At 46.5% G+C, this 17,208-nt stretch overlaps 1 protein-coding gene and 1 long non-coding RNA gene across 12 annotated transcripts in view; one reads left to right on the forward strand and one right to left on the reverse strand.

Annotated features, from left to right (window-relative positions):
- The window catches only part of LOC102638047 (sp110 nuclear body protein-like), a 25,500-nt gene extending 14,006 nt beyond the window's left edge, over positions 1-11,494 (reverse strand). The window contains exons 1-7 of one of the 7 annotated variants that reach the window (XM_030251635.1): positions 11,132-11,466; positions 9,434-9,602; positions 6,572-6,838; positions 4,256-4,333; positions 2,605-2,682; positions 1,430-1,510; positions 119-271 (exon numbers count right to left, since the gene is read on the reverse strand). In XM_030251635.1, the coding sequence (XP_030107495.1) occupies positions 119-271; positions 1,430-1,510; positions 2,605-2,682; positions 4,256-4,333; positions 6,572-6,838; positions 9,434-9,602; positions 11,132-11,347 (1,042 nt within the window). In that variant the 5' untranslated portion in view covers positions 11,348-11,466. Of the gene's footprint in view, positions 1-118; positions 281-1,429; positions 1,511-2,604; positions 2,683-4,255; positions 4,334-6,571; positions 6,839-9,433; positions 9,603-11,131 lie in introns of all 7 variants that reach the window. The other 6 variants (NM_001378740.1, XM_011249829.3, NM_001378739.1 and 3 more) reach the window with 6 other exon arrangements.
- On the forward strand, positions 1,179-16,802 carry LOC102637781. 5 transcript variants are annotated; one of them, XR_001782934.2, is made up of 4 exons: positions 1,197-2,035; positions 2,620-2,712; positions 15,607-16,199; positions 16,670-16,802. It is a non-coding gene; the product is annotated as an uncharacterized LOC102637781 (long non-coding RNA). The 5 variants fall into 5 exon arrangements; XR_880944.3 differs by having other exon boundaries at positions 1,198-2,035; positions 15,607-16,210; XR_880942.3 differs by having other exon boundaries at positions 1,222-2,035; positions 15,607-16,546.
- Positions 16,803-17,208: the final 406 nt, after the last annotated feature.

Consider the following 17,208-nt stretch of genomic DNA (forward strand, 5'->3'; position numbering starts at 1 on the left):
TCTCTCTGAAAATCTCTCTGCTAACACGGAGGTCATGTATCCCCCGACCCCTGCACCAGCTCTGAGAGATTTGCTCAGGCTGAGCCTTTCCAATGGCAGGTGCCACCCTCAGCCTTACCTTGTGAATTGGATGTCTGGGCATGCCTCATCCTTGCTCTCTGTGTCTTGGTCACCTCCTTCACGTTCGTAGATGAGTCATCTTTCCACAAAGTCCTCCTGCTCACCGCCTTGAGCTTCTCTTGAACTCCATGTCCAGGTGAGGCCACTCCTGCTGAGACGACTCATGTGTGGTTGAAATGGAGGTTCCTGGAACACTCCTTCCTTTCTTCATAGGCTCCCCATCCCAGCCCCCCTTCCAGGTGAATGTACCTCACTTTTGCTGTTTTCTCTTATGTGCACCATGCTTTCTCCCCCCACATCACCATAAGTTCCCACCCCAGGGAGCTCTTATAAGAATTAACCAGGTAGCTGGGCAGTGCTGGTGCACACATTTAATCCTGGCACTTGAGAGGCAGAGGCAGGCAGGTATCCATGAGTTTTGATTTCTTGAGGCCAGCCTGGTTTAGAGAGCTAGTTCCAGGACATCCAAGGGCACACAAAGAAAAACCAAACCAAACCAAAACCAAACCAAACAAACAAACAAAGATTTAACCAAATAAATAAATATGGAGGGATTCGGGATCAGGGCAGATTCTGATTCCTGTTTCTAAGACTCGCAAACCATGAGGCACAGGCCTGGGATTCTTCAGGCAGTGAGGAAGGGACTTCCATGTAGCACCCATGTTCAGACAGGCAACACCCGAAGGCCACTGGGCACCTCTAAAGCATCGCAGGGACAGCCCTATGCCTTTCGTGAAGACAGCTTCTGGGCGAGGGGTGGCAGAGGCCCAGAAGCTCTGCAGTGGACAGGACTGGTGGATGAATGAGTGGCCTTCACTGAGGAGGGGAGGACACAGCACTTTTTCCTCTCGGGACTTTGGAAGCTGCCTCCCCAAGGACAGCTGCATCCACTGGCATGAGAACACCTTTCTGAAGCTTTTCTGGGGGCTTTTCCTCTGAACTGCCTCTCAGGGTTAGGACCCAGGCTCTTCTGCACCTTATCTCAAAGTAGCAAAGTTTATTTACTCTCCCTTTAGTTAGGAAGGATGGATGCCATCCTAGTGTGTATAAATAAAGAGGAAACCTGACACTCTGCACCCTTCACCTTGGGCTGTGTAACCTCAGAACAGGATTCCAACATGTTCCAGTTCACCATTTACTCAGTGGCAAAACAGGTCTGGTGAAATTTAAAGCCAGTTCGCTGTGCTGACCAGAACTCTTGTGTGCCTGCCTATCCAGTGAGTTCAGAACGAACTCCATCAGATCTACAGCCTTTGCTGAAGCCTCCTCCTGTACCCCCTTGCTGGAGTCTTCTCCAGCATCCCCTTACCCATCATCTCATCTTGACGGGGCTTTTTTTTCTGCTGTCTTCTTTTGGAATTTGACCAGTTCGGATGTTTTTTTCTTCTTGCTAAGAAGAAAAGAAAACAAAGTCTTTTATAGTCACATAGAGCTGTCAGTCTTTTTTATTTAAAGAATTCAACTATGTTTTTGACTGTTAATTGTGCACTTGCACGCGTGTATATGTGTATGATTTAACTCCAAGTTATCTCTCTGATCTCAACCCTAACCTTTTTAAATGACCAGCTGGGAAGGAAGAAGAGATCAGAGTTTTGAACTAGAAGGAGCAAGCTTCAAGGACAAGTGTTAAAATGAGAATTCTTTGAATCAGTTCTTGGGAAATTAAGCTAGGAAACAGATAATGGTAGAGCCTAAGGATGACTTCTGGGCATGAGAAACCAAGAATTTGTGAAGGGAAAACAAGAACCAGACATGAGGAGATAAAGACTTGAGCAGCTGGAGTATTGGATTGTTTGCCTGCTATCCCAGCACTTGAAAGCATCCAGGACCATGGAAAGAACTGAGGTGGGAGAAAACGGACTTGGAAGGCTTCCAGGAAGCAATGGGGAAACCAATGGATGACAGTATCAGAAAGGTCACAGTGTTTTTATCATTATTATCATTATCATAATTATGACATTTATCAGTATGTGGAGGTTGGGCATATGTTCCATGGTACACATGGAGAGGCCAAGAAACAACTTGTGAGTTGGGTCTGTTCTTCCACCATATGGGTTTCAGGGATCAAATTCAGGTCACCAGGCTTGGTGGCAAGGACCTCAGAGCACCAAAGGCGAGGTGGGAATAGGTAGTCAGGTGGACATCCAACCTGCTTGCCACCATGAGGTTTAAGTGACATATAATGGATGTTGCCTGCCTATGATTTACCAGGAAGCATTTTCCTTCTGGGGGAGGCTAGTGTACCAGTCACACCAAGCATTTGTGGTTGGGAGTTCAGTGAATTTGAGCAATGCTTGGTTCAATATGTCTAAGTGCCTTCTTGTTACCTATAATTTTTGCAAAGCCTTTGAGGAAGGCGGAGTGAGAAGAAAATGAGGAGATGCCATGTGATTGCAGACACACAATGGATGCTCGCATCATGGATGCTAGGATGTGCTATAGCTAGAAGAACAGGAAGCGTCACATGGGAAAGGATGTCTGTACCTTTCTTGTTTGCAGGTGTGCAGGGTACTTCCTGGGCCATTTCCAGGTCATTTGCTGCTGGAGAGTCATCTTTTACCACTAGCAAAAGAAACGGAATTCACATCAGAGGTGAGCATGGACCGAAGAGAAAATGCAGAGGAAAGTCAGCTGGAGAAATTGGATAGCAGGGAGAGAAGGCAGGGGTCTGCCAGCCCGTAGGGTTCCACCTCGATCTGACCACCTTGTTATCATTTTTAAAGTGTCTGTTATGCCTGCATGTGTGTCTGTGCACCACATGTATGCTTGGCTCCTGCAAAGGCTAGAAGAGTGTATCAGATACCTTGTGATTAGAGTTACAGATGGTTGCGAGCTACCATATAGGTGGTAGGAATTGAACTCAGATCCTATGGAAGAACAGTCACTGCTCTTAGGCACTGAGCCACCTCTCCAGCCCTGCCCATCTTGTTATTGTTACCTATGCACCTGCTAACAGCAGATACATCACGAAATTTGTCTTGCTTTGATGCAATAAGAAAAACAGGGGCTTGAAACCATAACAGATACAAAGGTCCATCTCCTTAAAACTGTCTGTTTTGAAAGTTGTCTTAAATTCTGGCTTCTTTAGGGTTAGGTAACTGAGGTACATTGTAAACTGTCTACAGACTTTTGAAGTCATTCCTTTCTTTTCATATCATTTTATTATTTTTTATTTTTTTGTTTTTTTTTTAATTTAAATTTTTTTTTTTGGTTTTTCAAGACAGGGTTTCTCTGTGTAGCTCTGGCTGTCCTTGAACTCATTTTGTAGACCAGGCTGGCCTCGAACTCAGAAATCCGCCTGCTTCTGCCTCCCGAGTGCTGGGATTAAAGGTGCGTGCCACCACACCTGGCTTTCATATCACTTTAATATCATATATTTTAGTTTTCTGTACAATGTATAACTGACTAGCACTGAAGGACAATTCCCATAGTCAGGGTGAAGTCAAGGAAGGAGAACCAGCCACATCAGCTACATTACCCACCACTGGGGACAGACGGGGCTTCTGTTTGCCTGTCTTGCATTTTATTGGGGCTTTTTGAGCATCACCTATTGCTGTGACTTCATCACAGCTGCAAGGTCACACAGTCCAGGCCTGCCTTGTCCTCTTCTCTCTTGAAGCTCACTACAGTCTCTTGTGGCTGAGGAGTCACCTCTGTTTGTTGACACCGTAATGATTTAGAGTCTAAGTCTAGCAGGTGTGAGGGGACTTTGTGACTTTATGATTGGTGGATCCATAAGTCTATCTTTCCAGTCCTGCTTCCTTGCCCTCTCCATAACTCTACCTCCCAAGCTTGGGTGAGGGGCAGGAAGCTCGGCTGAGATGGGAACGAGAGCCTCATAGCAAGAGGACTCAAATTCTTTTCTGTTTGGTAGGAAAGTGGAGATGAGCTTAAGCTATCCCAAGCAAGGTTGCTAAGAGCTAAGTCAGCCTTAACTAGCATCACCATGCATGGTGCCAGGGGAACCCAGAGGCCATGCTCCTGAGTCATCTTGCTTGTTAGTCTTGGATGTTAAGTTGTCTTTGACAACTGAAGGAGGAATGAAAGGGTTGGGTTACTGAACTGCCTGTCAGGGAGGAAAGTGGATGGTATACTCGCCCAGAAAAGGAGGTCACTAAGGCCAAAGGCAGATTACCTGACTCGGGTCCTGAGGGACTGTGGGGCATCTCTCGAGAGTCTTCCTTATCTTTTCTCTGGTGATCTCTGGAGGACACTGAGAAGAGGGAAGAAAAAGAATTGAGGCTTTCAGGTTGAGCAAGTAGGGGCCAGAGTGCTAAAGAGAACAGTGATTCTAACCAGTAAGGAAGGCAGGTGACCAGGAAAAGGTAGGATAGAGAAGGGATAGAATAGTTTAATAACAAGATCTCTTCTTCTTCTTCTTCTTCTTCTTCTTCTTCTTCTTCTTCTTCTTCTTCTTCTTCTTCTTCTTCTTCTTCTTCCTCTCCCCCTCCTCCACCTCCTCCTCTTCACTTGAAAATGTAGATAATGAAATCTCCTATTGACATTAGATTTCTGATTATGTTAAAGTTATTTGAATAGCAAATATCAGAGGAGTGGAAGAAAAGTTACTGAGTCCATACTCTTTTATTCCCAACTCTGGAACGCAATGTCAGTCTTCAGCAATGTCAGTAATACATCCTGCTATAGTTAACGTAACTAAACTTTATTTTTATAATGATGCTTTAGGGAAGGCAAGTGGCACAAGTCTGGAAGCTCAATTAGGTCCAACAAACATAAAGTTTTCACAATATTTTCTAATAATGTTAATAGCATATATATGTCTTAGAATCTGAGTCATCTAAAAATAAACAAAGGGGCTAGGGGTGTAGATCAGTGGTGGAGTGCTTATCTGGCAGGCAGTAGGCCTTGGGTTCTACTCTTGACATACTATGAAATAGAAAAGAATGAATAAGGTTGAGACTCAAAGGCTTCTGGAGCTAGGGAAGAATCATCAACTATAAGTTTGTAATAAGCTATGTGTCAACTAAGAACAGGAGAGAGAGAGAGAGAGAGAGAGAGAGAGAGAGAGAGAGAGAGAGAGAGAGAGATGCAGAGAGACAGAGACATAGAGAGGAACCTTGCATCTACCAAGGAAGTGGTCTTCCACTGTGCTACACCCCAGACCCACACCAGTATTTTTGACTTTTGGTTTGCTCTGTGAGTCTAAGGACAGCCCTCTCTGCTTTTCTCCCCTTTTTTTCTCCTGAGGTTGCAACCACAGCCTCTCATTTGGCATGTGCATAGTCTCCCTCCACAGCCCAGTCAGTGTTACTTTGCACAGGGCCAGCAGAAGGGCTGGGCATCCTTTGCAGGTCTTCTTTCTGACCATATCAGTTCTTAGAAGGGGGAACAAAATACCCAGGGAAGGAGTTACAGAGACAAAGTTCAGAGCAGAGACTGCCATACCTGGGGATCTATCCCATAAACAACCACCAAACCTAGACACTATTGCAGATGCCAACAAGAGCTTGCTGAAGGAGCCTGATATAGCTGTCTCCTGAGAGGCTCTGCCAGTGCCTGACTAATACAGAGGTGGATGTACACAGTCATCTATTAGATGGAGCACAGGGTCCCCAATGAAGAAGCTAGAGAAAGTATCTAAGGAGCTGAAGGGGTTTGCAGCCCCATAGGAGGAACAACAACATAAATTAACCAGTAGCCCCAGAGATCCCTGAGATTAAACCACCAATCAAAGAGTACACATGGCGGGATTCATGGCTATAGCTGCATATGTAGCAGAGGATTGCCTAGTGGTCATCAATGGGAGGAGAGGCCCTTGGTCCTGTGAAGGTTCTATGCCCCAGTATAGGGTAATGCCAGGACCAGGAAGCAGGAGTGGGTGGGTTGGGGAGCAGGGGGAGGGGGGAGAGGATAGGGGATTTTCGGAGCGGAAACTAGGAAAGGGGATAACATTTGAAATGTAAATAAAGAAAATATCTAATAAAAAAAAATCGTTACTGGCAGCTGAAGGAGGAGGGAAAAACCACGGGTTGTAGGGAGAAGAGTAAAATGGCCCAAAGCAGTGGTTCTCAACCTGTGGGTCTCGATTCCTTTGGCAAACCTCTATCTCCCAAACTATTTACATTGTGATACATAACAGCAGCAAAATTACAGTTATGAAGCAGCAACGAAAATTACGTTATGGTTGAGGGTCACCACAATATAAGGAACTGCATTAAAGCGCAGTAGCATTAGGTAGGTTGGGAACCACTGGCCTAAAGGCTCAGGAAAGGTGAAGTACCAAGGGCAGAAACGGGAGTGTCCAGGAATAGGAAGAAGATGCTCTAGCATCTGGGCCTCCCTGGTCACTGGCAGCGCTTGTGATTTTCTTAGAGAGGGTTGTGTATGGGTGGATGCAGAGAAAGGAACAGGTCAACAAAAGACGGCAATCTGGGGTTCTAATGGACAACAAGCCTCTAGGTAGGACAGACAGGCTGGATCTGTGGCTTGCCTGGAGTGGTTTTTCCTTCCTGAATGCAGCCAGGGAGAGGCACAGCTCGGGGAGAAGGACTGGGCTGCTCATCCAGGATCTCAATGATTGGCTGTGTGGTTGCTCTGGGGTCACAGACTCTCGGTGCTGAGGACAGATGACTTGGCAGCGATATCTGGGGTCGGGGTGGTGGCAGCAGTGTCTGAAGGGAGCACCCTTCTGCTGGGTTGGCCAGGTCTTCAAGCAGGGTCAGTGGGGGTCTGTTTTTCTCTTCGTAGGTATAACCAACTGGAATTAGCAAAGGAACACATGTCAGGACCCCGAAGACTCAGAAGTTATCTGGCAGACAGGATTGCCTAGTTCATCTTTCCGCACGGGACCAGAGGGAGAGTTACTGGTTTCCCCGGGTGCACAGAACAGGCTCATCACCACACGCATCCATTTGTGGCCTCTTCTGACTTTGATTTATTCAGGCACTCAGTGCTATTTAGTCCCCAGTCCATCACCCAAAATGGGTTGACCACATAGAAACCTACTACTGTAGAAGGTCCCTAAAATATATACATATATAACTGTTATTTAAATGGAGTTACCATATAATGAGGGAGACAATGCCCTGATAAGTTACCATATGCTACCAAGTACCAGGAATGGAAAACATTCCATCTTTTTGGAGTTATTGGCTAAAGGAATCCCAGAGGTTCCTCCTACCCCTAAACATTACAGGCCAACGATATCGATGACCCTCCACAACCTGCTGGTAAGACCCTATTGCTGAGGGAGAAAAAGACATGAAGCAATCCAGCTGTTGCTCAGCTAGAAGCTTCATCCCTACTGACGAGTGTTCATAGTGTTGGAAGGTTCTATGGACACTACCAGAGGAGGAGTTATCATCAATGTCACCCAGCTAGGAATGCTGCGAGCTACAACAGTGACCTGCTTACTCGATGTACTTGCTGATGCAATGCTGGCACAAGTGTTATGGGAGTGACCAATCACCTTTTGATTGGATGTGAGGACTGTTTTATGAAATGGGACCCACACGCAACACTGGTAATGTGGTCAACAGCACATGACTAGATAGACCACGGGCTCTAGAGTAAAACCTACTACAGTCAATCTAAATGAATGCAGCAACAAAACGACTCCTGATGATGTTTTGCTTGTCACATTGTAGACCAGGCTGGCCTCGAACTCAGAAATCCCCCTGCCTCTGCCTCCCGAGTGCTGGGATTAAAAGGGTGCGCCACCACGCCCGGCTTCCTCACCAGGTTCTATTGGGACCTTAGTCTTCTGGTTTCTGCTCACTTCTGAAGTTTCACTGCACCCTATGATCCGGCTGCCTCCATCTGAGCACCCTAGGATCTTCCCTCTCATCCCAACATCAGGCCCTTGGCTTTCCACACACTGTCCCCTTGAATAGATTGTGGTTGGTTTCTATTAAGATTGTTCCTCGCCATTTATTTCAGAAGTAAAGATACCTTGACCCCTGAACAGGAACCTTCATAGATAGCAGCAAAGGCTCAGAACAAAACCACAGAACTGCACAGCCAGAGCGATGCTTGAGCTCTGGCAGGGCTCAGATGAACTTAGCGTATCCTTAGTCTGTGGTCCACTGGCCCTGCTGCTAGGCCTAGAGGTAAAAGTGTCCCTCAGCTGCTCTCTTATCTTAAAGAATCCTCTCTCCCCTGGGGACGATCCTTTTGATAGTGACACATCAATGTCACCAATGTCACAGTGCAGTGTGCCTGGTGTCTCTTCTTTCACTGTCTGCTGGGTTCATGTTCTCCAATCTCAAGCGGTTTTATTGCCTGGTCCTCTCACTCTCAGTCCAACCCTCAGCCCCGTGGCTGCCCCTCTTTGTGTTTCTTTATCTATCCACTTCTGTAGTCTAGATGCCGAATGTCTCCTCAAAGCTTAGGTTCCCAGGTGACACTACAGGGAGATGGGCTGATGTGAAGAGCTGGGTCCAAGAGGAGGTGTTAGGTCATTGGGAGCACCTCTAGAGGAGATTGTGGGGTCCAAGTCTCTCCTTTCTCCATTTTCAGAACACACGGTGAACAATTTTATTTTGTCACACATCCTGCGGTGATACAATCTTGCTACAGGCTCAAACTGTATCACAGGTCAGAGCCCCCTAACTTCTTCTCATTGTAAGTTCATTATCATAGGCATTTTGTGACAGATAGAAATCTGACAAGTGACTGTGGAGTTACCTCTGAACTTCCCCTTCCTTCTCTGTCAGGAGCAACTTACAATGATGTCACAGGTGGTTTTAAGGTCATGTGAAATGATCATATAAAATGTCTGGGACACCCACAGTCACAAAGAGATAGACGTTGTATCCATTTCACCTCTCTCTTCTCCTCCTCCTTCTCCTCTTCTCCTTCTTCTTCCTCTCCTCCCCCTCCTCCTTCTTCTCTCTCTCTCTCTCTTCCCCCCCCATCTTTCTTTCTTTCATAGCAAGTCCCGACATTTCAGTTGCCCTACGTGCTCCCTGGAGATGGTCCCATACTTCATATTTTCAAGATGAGTGTGTGTGATTGCCCACTTCTGGAACACCAGCACTTGGAAAGAAGGCTGAGGCAGAAGGATTACATTTTAGGCCATTCTGTACTACAACGTGAGACTCTGTCACAACTTACACCTGGTTCACTGAATAGCTGTATTAAAAACACCTGTGTCCTATAGAAATTAGAATGGTGGAAGCTGAGGTCAGAGTCAGCCAGGATGACGCTTCCAGCAGCTTTTGTGAGCAAGCGTGGTCTATGCCTTTACACAGGGAAAGCAGGCATTGGAATGCGCAATCCACACTGGAAACAAACCCAGGCTTTTACTGTAGCACCACTGCACATGTGACAAGGATCGGAGAAACCACATTACCGTTTCTGAAGCTTCTGAAAATTGCCACCAGGCTGGGGTATTCCCGGAGGTTGACCTTGCTGAACAACGTCAGCAGCACTGACGGGTGGAAAGTCTGCTCCAGACTGCTGAGAATATTGTACACCACTTTGGACAGAGGGACCAGATTTAGACAGGCTTCCAGAGATTCCTTCAAAGAGTGGAGCAGAGGGTTAGTTTGAATGAGTAGTCACCGAGCGAAGAGCTCTCTATCTGTGGTTTTCTATATTGTAAGAAAGCTACTTTGGGGGCTGCTGAGGATGGCTAAGTGGGTGCAGGCGTTGGCTGTCAAGCTTGATCTGAGTCTGATCCCTGTGATCTGGAGGGTGGAAGGAGAGCACAGATTCTACAGGGTGTCCTTCAGCCTCCACCTGCACACCATGGCACATGCGCACCTCGCTCCCAAATAAATACAGTACTTAAAAAAATATATAAAAGTCAGGCTTGGTGACACACGCCTTTAATTCCAGCATTCAGGAGACAGGCAGTCAGATTGCTAATGTTTTCTAGTTGAGGGTATCCTGATCTACAAAGTGAGTTCCAGGACAGCCAGGGCTGCACAGAGAAATCTTGTCTCAGACAGAACAGAACAAAACCCCCAAATTTAAGAAATCTTCTTTTTTAATTTAAGAGGAATTTTAGTATAAAATATACAGTTAAATCTTTAGGATAGAAGTTATTGAAAGAGAGAACTGGCTGCAAAATTCTTCCAGTGTCTGCTATTCCTGGTTAGCTAGTCCTTGGGTGCCCAGATGGATCCGGTGATGGGACAGGTGATACCCTCCCCAGGTGGAGCCCTGTTCAGGTGGTGTTGCTGTCCAGGTGGGACCCTGCCCAGGTGGGGCCCTGCCCAGGTGGGAGTACTGCCCAGGTGGGGTCCTGCCCCAGTGGAGGAGGAGGGCATCCATCCCTGAAAAGAAAGTCAGTATATAGCCAGTTGCAACTGAGAACAGTCTCATAAAGGAAAGCACGGTTGTTGGAAGGAAAACGTGAGTCTCAGTGAGTGAGTGGGCTGTGGACTGATGAAGGAGCTGGAGCTGTGTCAGACTTGGAAAAGGCTGCTGCAATTTTCTTTGTAGAGGAATTTTAATCCAGCAACAGGGCTGCTCTGGCAAGTGATCATCATATCCAAAGACCTTCTAGGTCTGTGTGATCTGGCTGGAATACAGACACACCTCTAATCCCAGGAGTCAGAGGCAAGCAGATCTCTGAGTTGAAGGCCAGCTTGGGACAGAGAAATTTGCTTGTAAAGAAAAGCTTAGGTCCAGGCTTGGCAGTACTTGCTTTTAATCCTAGCACTCAGGAGACAGAGTCATTCAGGTCTCTGAGTTCAGTCACTCAGTTGAGTGCAGTGCAGTGGAGCTGAGTCAGGGAGTTGGGGTCAGTGCAGTGAGTGCAGTGCAGACTATTAATCTAAGAACTCCAAGAGCTTCCAGCCACCAGAAGCTAAACAGAGGCAAGAAACAGATCCATCTTTGAACTTACAGCACCTACAATATACCCTATCACTAATACAGCCTCAAGACACCCTTTCTCCCAACCTCCCTTCCTGCAATAATGATCATGGTCAAGTTGGGCTTTCCATGTTCTAGAAACCCTGATGGGTTGTGGTCAGAGATCTCAATACTGAAACATACTTAATGAGGACTAGACAGCTTTGTGGAGGGTCCACAGCCTCACCTTGTACATTCTCTCAGTGATGAAGGATTTGTCCCGGAGCGCTTCGAAGAAGGGGAATGGCTTGTTGATGGCATAGGCGATGTTCACCTTCATGTATATGAAATGCTGGAGAAGAGCCTTTTCCAAGGCTTTGGTCAGAGTGAACATCCTATAAAAAGAGGCAGGCTGAGAAGACAGGCAAAAGTTCTCAGGAGCATGGGGAGTGGCTCTCTGCATAAAATGGATTCTCAAAGGTAGACACCCTAGTCTTCAAGCATCCCTTAGCTGTCTACAGAGCAAAGTCTTGCTAAAAGATCCATTGGTAGAGGAGATAAAGGCAGTGCCCAGCAACCACAGAGGCTGAGAAGGACAGACAATAGCATATAACCATCCTGAAAGGGATTTTAAAACATAAAGTGGGTTTTTAAAACATCTCTTCTTCACTGAGTATGTCCTATGTCCAGCTTTTGTTCCAAGGATTTCATAGGTAGTAACTTACTGGAGTTCACAAAGCATTGCAAGGTGGTCACTGTCATCACAACTACCTAACTGTGGTGAGCTCTAATGCAGACAGGGGTGAGGTAAGCGATCCTCTTGCTAGATTATACAATCTGGAGGGGGCTGAGTACTAATTGAATCTTGACATTCTAGATGCTGGTTTACAGTTGAGAAAGTGCTTGGCCACAGCCAGAGTGTATGTATAGAGAGAGTTGAATATATATGAGCTGGCTTAGAACCGATCACCTGCAGTGTAGCAGAGCACCATCTCATACCAATGCTCATGAGAAAGAGACCACCCAACATGCGGAGCTAGAAAGCTGGTAATATTTAGACACTGAAAAATCACTCACAACACTTTGACGCAAGCAGACAACACATGAATAAAATCAGGAAGGATATGAAAAATAGGATTGGTCAAAGTCAACGCTTGGTTTTATGACCCCATTTCATTCTTCAGGATTGACCTGGGTCTTCTTATGGAATGTTTCTAAAAATCGACTGCTTCCGGATCATGAGAAAATAACCAGGGAGTTATAACAGAAAACTTCCAGGTGGCAAACTGTTGTAAGAAGGCAGGCCCTAGTAAACCTTTCGATCACAGAGGGGGCGCTTTTGTTGTTGATTGGCAGTAGTGGGGATTTAGTCTAGGACCTGTGCATCTTAGGCAAGTGCCCTATCATTGAGCTGCATCCCAGCTAGCAACATAGTTCTGTTTATTTGTTTATTTGTTTGCTAATCTTAAACACAAAGAAGGCAAGGGTCCCCCTTTCCTCTTTTTTAAAACAGAATATTAAATATTAAAGAGTATTTCCAAAGAGTATTTCCAGGAATTTAATCCCAGCATCACATTGAGTAGACTTGTCCGTCCCTTTCTTCTTCTTTCCCAATCTCTTCAACTTAGCAAAAAAAAATGTTGAGGAGAAAACAAAAAGAAGCCGACTTCACAGTAGGACTGTAGAGCAGGGAGATGTCAAGGATCATCCAGTCCTGAGGGAATCCTGGCAGACTGGGGACAGGTGGGAGGGAAAGCTGTTGAGGCTACTTGTGGGGGAGGGGAGGGGAGGCAGTAAGAACATGTGCTCTGGGTTCTGCTTAGGATGGCAGCAGCACTCAGAACTACGCTGCTGTGGCAACTTTGCCATTTGCCGCCTGCCACAGTTTCCGAAGATGGAAGTCAGATCTACAGAGGTTAAGTACCTGTGCCAAGGACACCAATCTACAGTAGAGTGTGTCTGTCTCTGATATTTTGTTTCTCACTGTGCAAGATATGGTATCTCAAGCCTGAGGAAATGGTGCAAGCCTTTAATGCCAGCACTGGAGGCAAAGGCAGTTGGAGGCCATCCTGATATATATAGTTCCAGGACACTCAGGGCTACACAGAAATTCTGTCTTGAAGAGGGGAAAAAAGATCCTGTGTCTCAGCTGCCTGCATGCAGGTTTTTATTATTTTAAGGGCCTTACAAATAAATTAGGGAAAGACAAACACCCATTAGGAAAGACAAAGCCCCAAACAATCAATAAAATGAGCATCATATACAATGAATGCATAATTAATCTGGGAAAAGGCAGACAAGTCGAAGGACTTGACAGTGCATAGTACTATCAAAGTGACCAGGAGACGAAAAAATAGCCACAGTCCCTGATAGGGTAGAAATGAAAAGCATTTCAAGTGTTCTGTGGCTTATTTGGAATCAGGGTCACCAGCTGTAAAAATTACATTTCCCTTGAATTTTCACGCACAGTAATGTATTTCAGTGAAATGACCATGGACTAAAACCAAAACAAAGCAAACATACAAAAACCATCCATACCCCCGCTAGAGAGAAGTAAGGGCGCCCCTTACTTTCTCTTTCCCAATAGCTCCATAATTAGGCAAGTGTTGGAAGATGATAACGGCACCGCCCACCGTGGACACTTGCAAGGTCCAACCTCGGGAATAGGCACTGGACACTGTCCCCAAAGTCTGTTTCAGAAAAAGAGTTGTGTGTATAAGCCCTCACTGCCCTCCCCTCCCCTCCCCTCCCCTCCCCTCTCCTCCCCTCCCCTCCCCTTCCCTTCCCTCCCCTCCCCTCCCCTCCCCTTCCTCCCTCTTATCCACATCCACTCCAGGGTCCGAGCCAGGATCCGGAGCCATGCTCGAGTCTCTGGACAAGATTACTTAGCAAAGAGAGAACCTGGGGAGTCTAGGGTACAGCAGACAAAAGCTGACCCCAAGAATCAGGAATCTAGTTGCAGAGCCCAAGAGCAGAACGCACCTGGATGCTGGGGGCTGCCACGGGTTCTCCCGAGTTCTCCCAGGTCACTGCCTGGATTAGTTAAGGGGTTACTGGATCCTTCCTGGAAAAGCCTGACAGCCCAGTCTGGACCCGAAGTTATGCTGCCTTGGAAGTCCCGCGGGGAGTCAGGCTTCAAGAAAAGAAAAGGGAAAGTGATCTCAGCACACTGAGCAGGAAGCCAGCCGGCCACACCAATTCCACCCTCCACTCCTCCACCCCTGCCTTGTGCGGTTCCCCAGTGTGGTTAGCATTATGGTTTTCAGGGGCACTTGCTGGGAATCCAGATCTGCCTGGAGTGGAGTGACAGGCAGGGAGGCAAAGGATTAACACTGGAGAACATGGGAAGGGTGTGTCCACTGTCACCTTCCTAACCCGGGGATCTATTCCCCCAGTGGTCTCATTTTAACCTTTAGGAAGTGTTCTCAAACTGCATTGGGGTGAAGGTTATCCTGAAAAAAATTGCTAGAAGTTATTAAATTAACAACAACAACGAGAGCTGGCATCTTTGAAATGTCTAGAATTTGTCAGGATCACTATTTGAGAAAATTGAAATAAAACAAAAGGCAACCAAGTGACTCTCGAATGAGTCTGAGCTAGGGTCTCTGAGTGTTCAACTGAGAAGAGTTCTATGTAACCCCGTCTAATATTTCCCAAATGTGTTTGATCCACAAGACATCCCAATTCCCCACCCCCAGGATACCCACGAGGCCTCTGGGACTTTAGATTTGAACCAAGGCTAGCCCACTGTATTAGTCAGGGTTCTCTAGAGTCACAGAACTTATGGACAGTCTCTAGATAGTAAAGGAATTTATTGATGACTTACAGTCGGCAGCCCAATTCCCAACAATTGTTCAGTCGCAGCTGTGAATGGAAGTCCAAGGATCTAGCAGTTACTCAGTCTCACGCTGCAAGCAGGCGAAGGAGCAAGAGCAAGAGCTAGACTCCCTTCTTCCAATGTCCTTATATTGTCTCCAGCAGAAGGTGTAGCCCAGATTAAAGGTGTGTTCCACCACACCTTTAATTCCAGATGAAAGTTGAAGTCCAGATTAAAGGTGTGTTCCTTAAACTGGGAGATTCAATCTTCTGGAATCCATAGCCACTATGGCTCAAGATCTTCAAACCAAGATCCAGAAAAGGATCTCCAAGCCTCCAGATAAGGGTCACTGGTGAGCCTTCCAATTCCGGATTGTAGTTCATTCCAAATATTGTCAAGTTGACAACCAGCAATAGCCACTACACCCACACAGTACAGAGCTTCTCTGTACTTCCTATGGAGACACCAACGGTAGAATTTGCAGCCAAGTACAGTTAGAACAGTAGGCTTGGCCCAGAGTATCCCAGGGATGGGGACTGAGTGTGCATTAATGCTTGTGTGTGTGTGTGAGTCTGCACAAGAATCACAAGCATGCTTATGTGTCAGAAAATTACCCTACCCTGGAGAAACCTCTAAAGCAAGAAAAGTTATTACATCAGACAGATATGAATAAGGGCAAAGATTTCATTTGGAGTCACACATACTAGGACTACAGTAATGATGGTAAAACCTCACCTGGTATTTCACACCACGTGAGAGCTCATTAGACTTATACGTTTAACACAGTTTTAAAGATGCATTTACCTAAAGTGATGATTTTGGTGAACTTTACCAAATATAATCATGCCACAGTGATCACACAGGCCAAGTCCTCTGCCCTCCTAAAATCCCCTTGTTCTTGGCAGAAAACCCCCTCTCAGATTCCAGCCCCAGAGAACCACAGATCATCGGTTACACAGCTAAGTTTGACCGGCGCAGAAATGCCATATAAATGAAGACATAAAGTGTACTTTTTTTTGGTGTATGGCTTTGTTTGCATCCCTGTACCCTTGGGACCTGTTCCTGCAGGTCAGTAATTTGTACCTCTTCAGCAGAGGTCTGAGCCTGGAGCCCTGGACAGGCCCTCGTCCCTAGCCACCTTGTCTCTGCCTCTGTTTTGCCTGTTATTTCCAGGCTTCTGTTGGTTGCTTTTGTTTTATTTGCATCTTTACGCCTGTTTCTTTACCTTTCCACTTCAGGCTGGTTTTCTAACTTACAGAATGAGAATTAGCATTCCAGATAAGAGCAACAGTTATGCAGAGTAAATGTAAGGCACCCATTCTTCAAAAATGATACTGTCCCCGACTGGCTATAGCCTCGGCTGTGATCCACTTCCGAATTCTGTGAGATGCCTCTTGTTCTCAAGACCATGGTGAAATTGCTGAAGCCCTGTGTTGCCTCGCTGTCAGTGTCACACCTTAGCAAGCAGCTCTGCCTGGATTCTCTGCACTTGCCTTTGGTTGGTTGGAGGTGTGTGGGCGGGGTTGGGGGCGGTCTCTTGCTCTAGCTACCTTCAGAAGCTTCAAAAACTTTATGAAGCCACACCCGACTTTTCCTACTCTGCTGCTCAATTATCAGGTCCCAGCTTCTCTGGTTCTGACTTACTAGGGTGCCAGGACAGTTCCAAGTCTGAGAGACTGCAGACAATCTAACTCTTCCTGGTCTTTCCAAGGCACCGCCCCCACTTAGGGTTAAGGGACCACTTCCTTCCTATCCTAACCAGCCAGCTGGCCTTAGACAGCTCTGAGCCCTTCACTGAAACAGACCCTTCCACCTTCTTTCCTTAGAAGGCAGCAGGCGTCCCAGGTTTCTGGGGACTTGGGCTGTCTTTGCTCCTCCCTTCTGGGGCAGAGACTGGGGGTGGAGGGCAGTGCTTTAGTGCAGTGTTGTCATAGTTAAGCAATTTCACTTTCCTTTTTCTCCTCTTAGGAGGCCCCTGAAGGAGTTCTCTCTGGGCTTTCCAGAGACTCAGAGGGGGTTCGGTCTACCCTGAACCCTGAACCCAGTTCAGGGTCCCTTGGAGTCTGTGTAGGGGATGGCAGGAGGCTACAATGAACTCAGCATCAGGTAAGTCCCATTCTCTCTTGTCCCTTGTCTCTGCTAAGAACTGCCTTTAAATATGTTACTAGGGCTGCCCAGGCTGGGTCCAAGACCCACAGATATTTGAGACAGTGATCTCATAAGGAAAGGAAGAACTGGGTTTAGTTGGATTCTGAGGTAACAAGGGCCAGGTGGCAGCATTGAATCGCTGGAGACAAGGTGATTCTAGTTATTATAATGGACAGCGGAGACAAAAGAATGTTTATAATAACATACCCAGTAATGGTCAGCACAGGAGAGGTGAAATTTATAATGGCATGACTCGGTTGGACATTTTCTTTGGCAGAGGCAACTCTAAAGGCTTCCATTTGGCCTTTCCAACCATAATAGCCCTCACTCTACAGTTCAGGGAACCAATATGAGAATTC

Source organism: Mus musculus (genome assembly GCF_000001635.26).
Source record: "Mus musculus strain C57BL/6J chromosome 1 unlocalized genomic contig, GRCm38.p6 C57BL/6J MMCHR1_RANDOM_CTG3".
In the NCBI taxonomy this organism is placed as follows: Eukaryota; Metazoa; Chordata; class Mammalia; order Rodentia; family Muridae; genus Mus; species Mus musculus.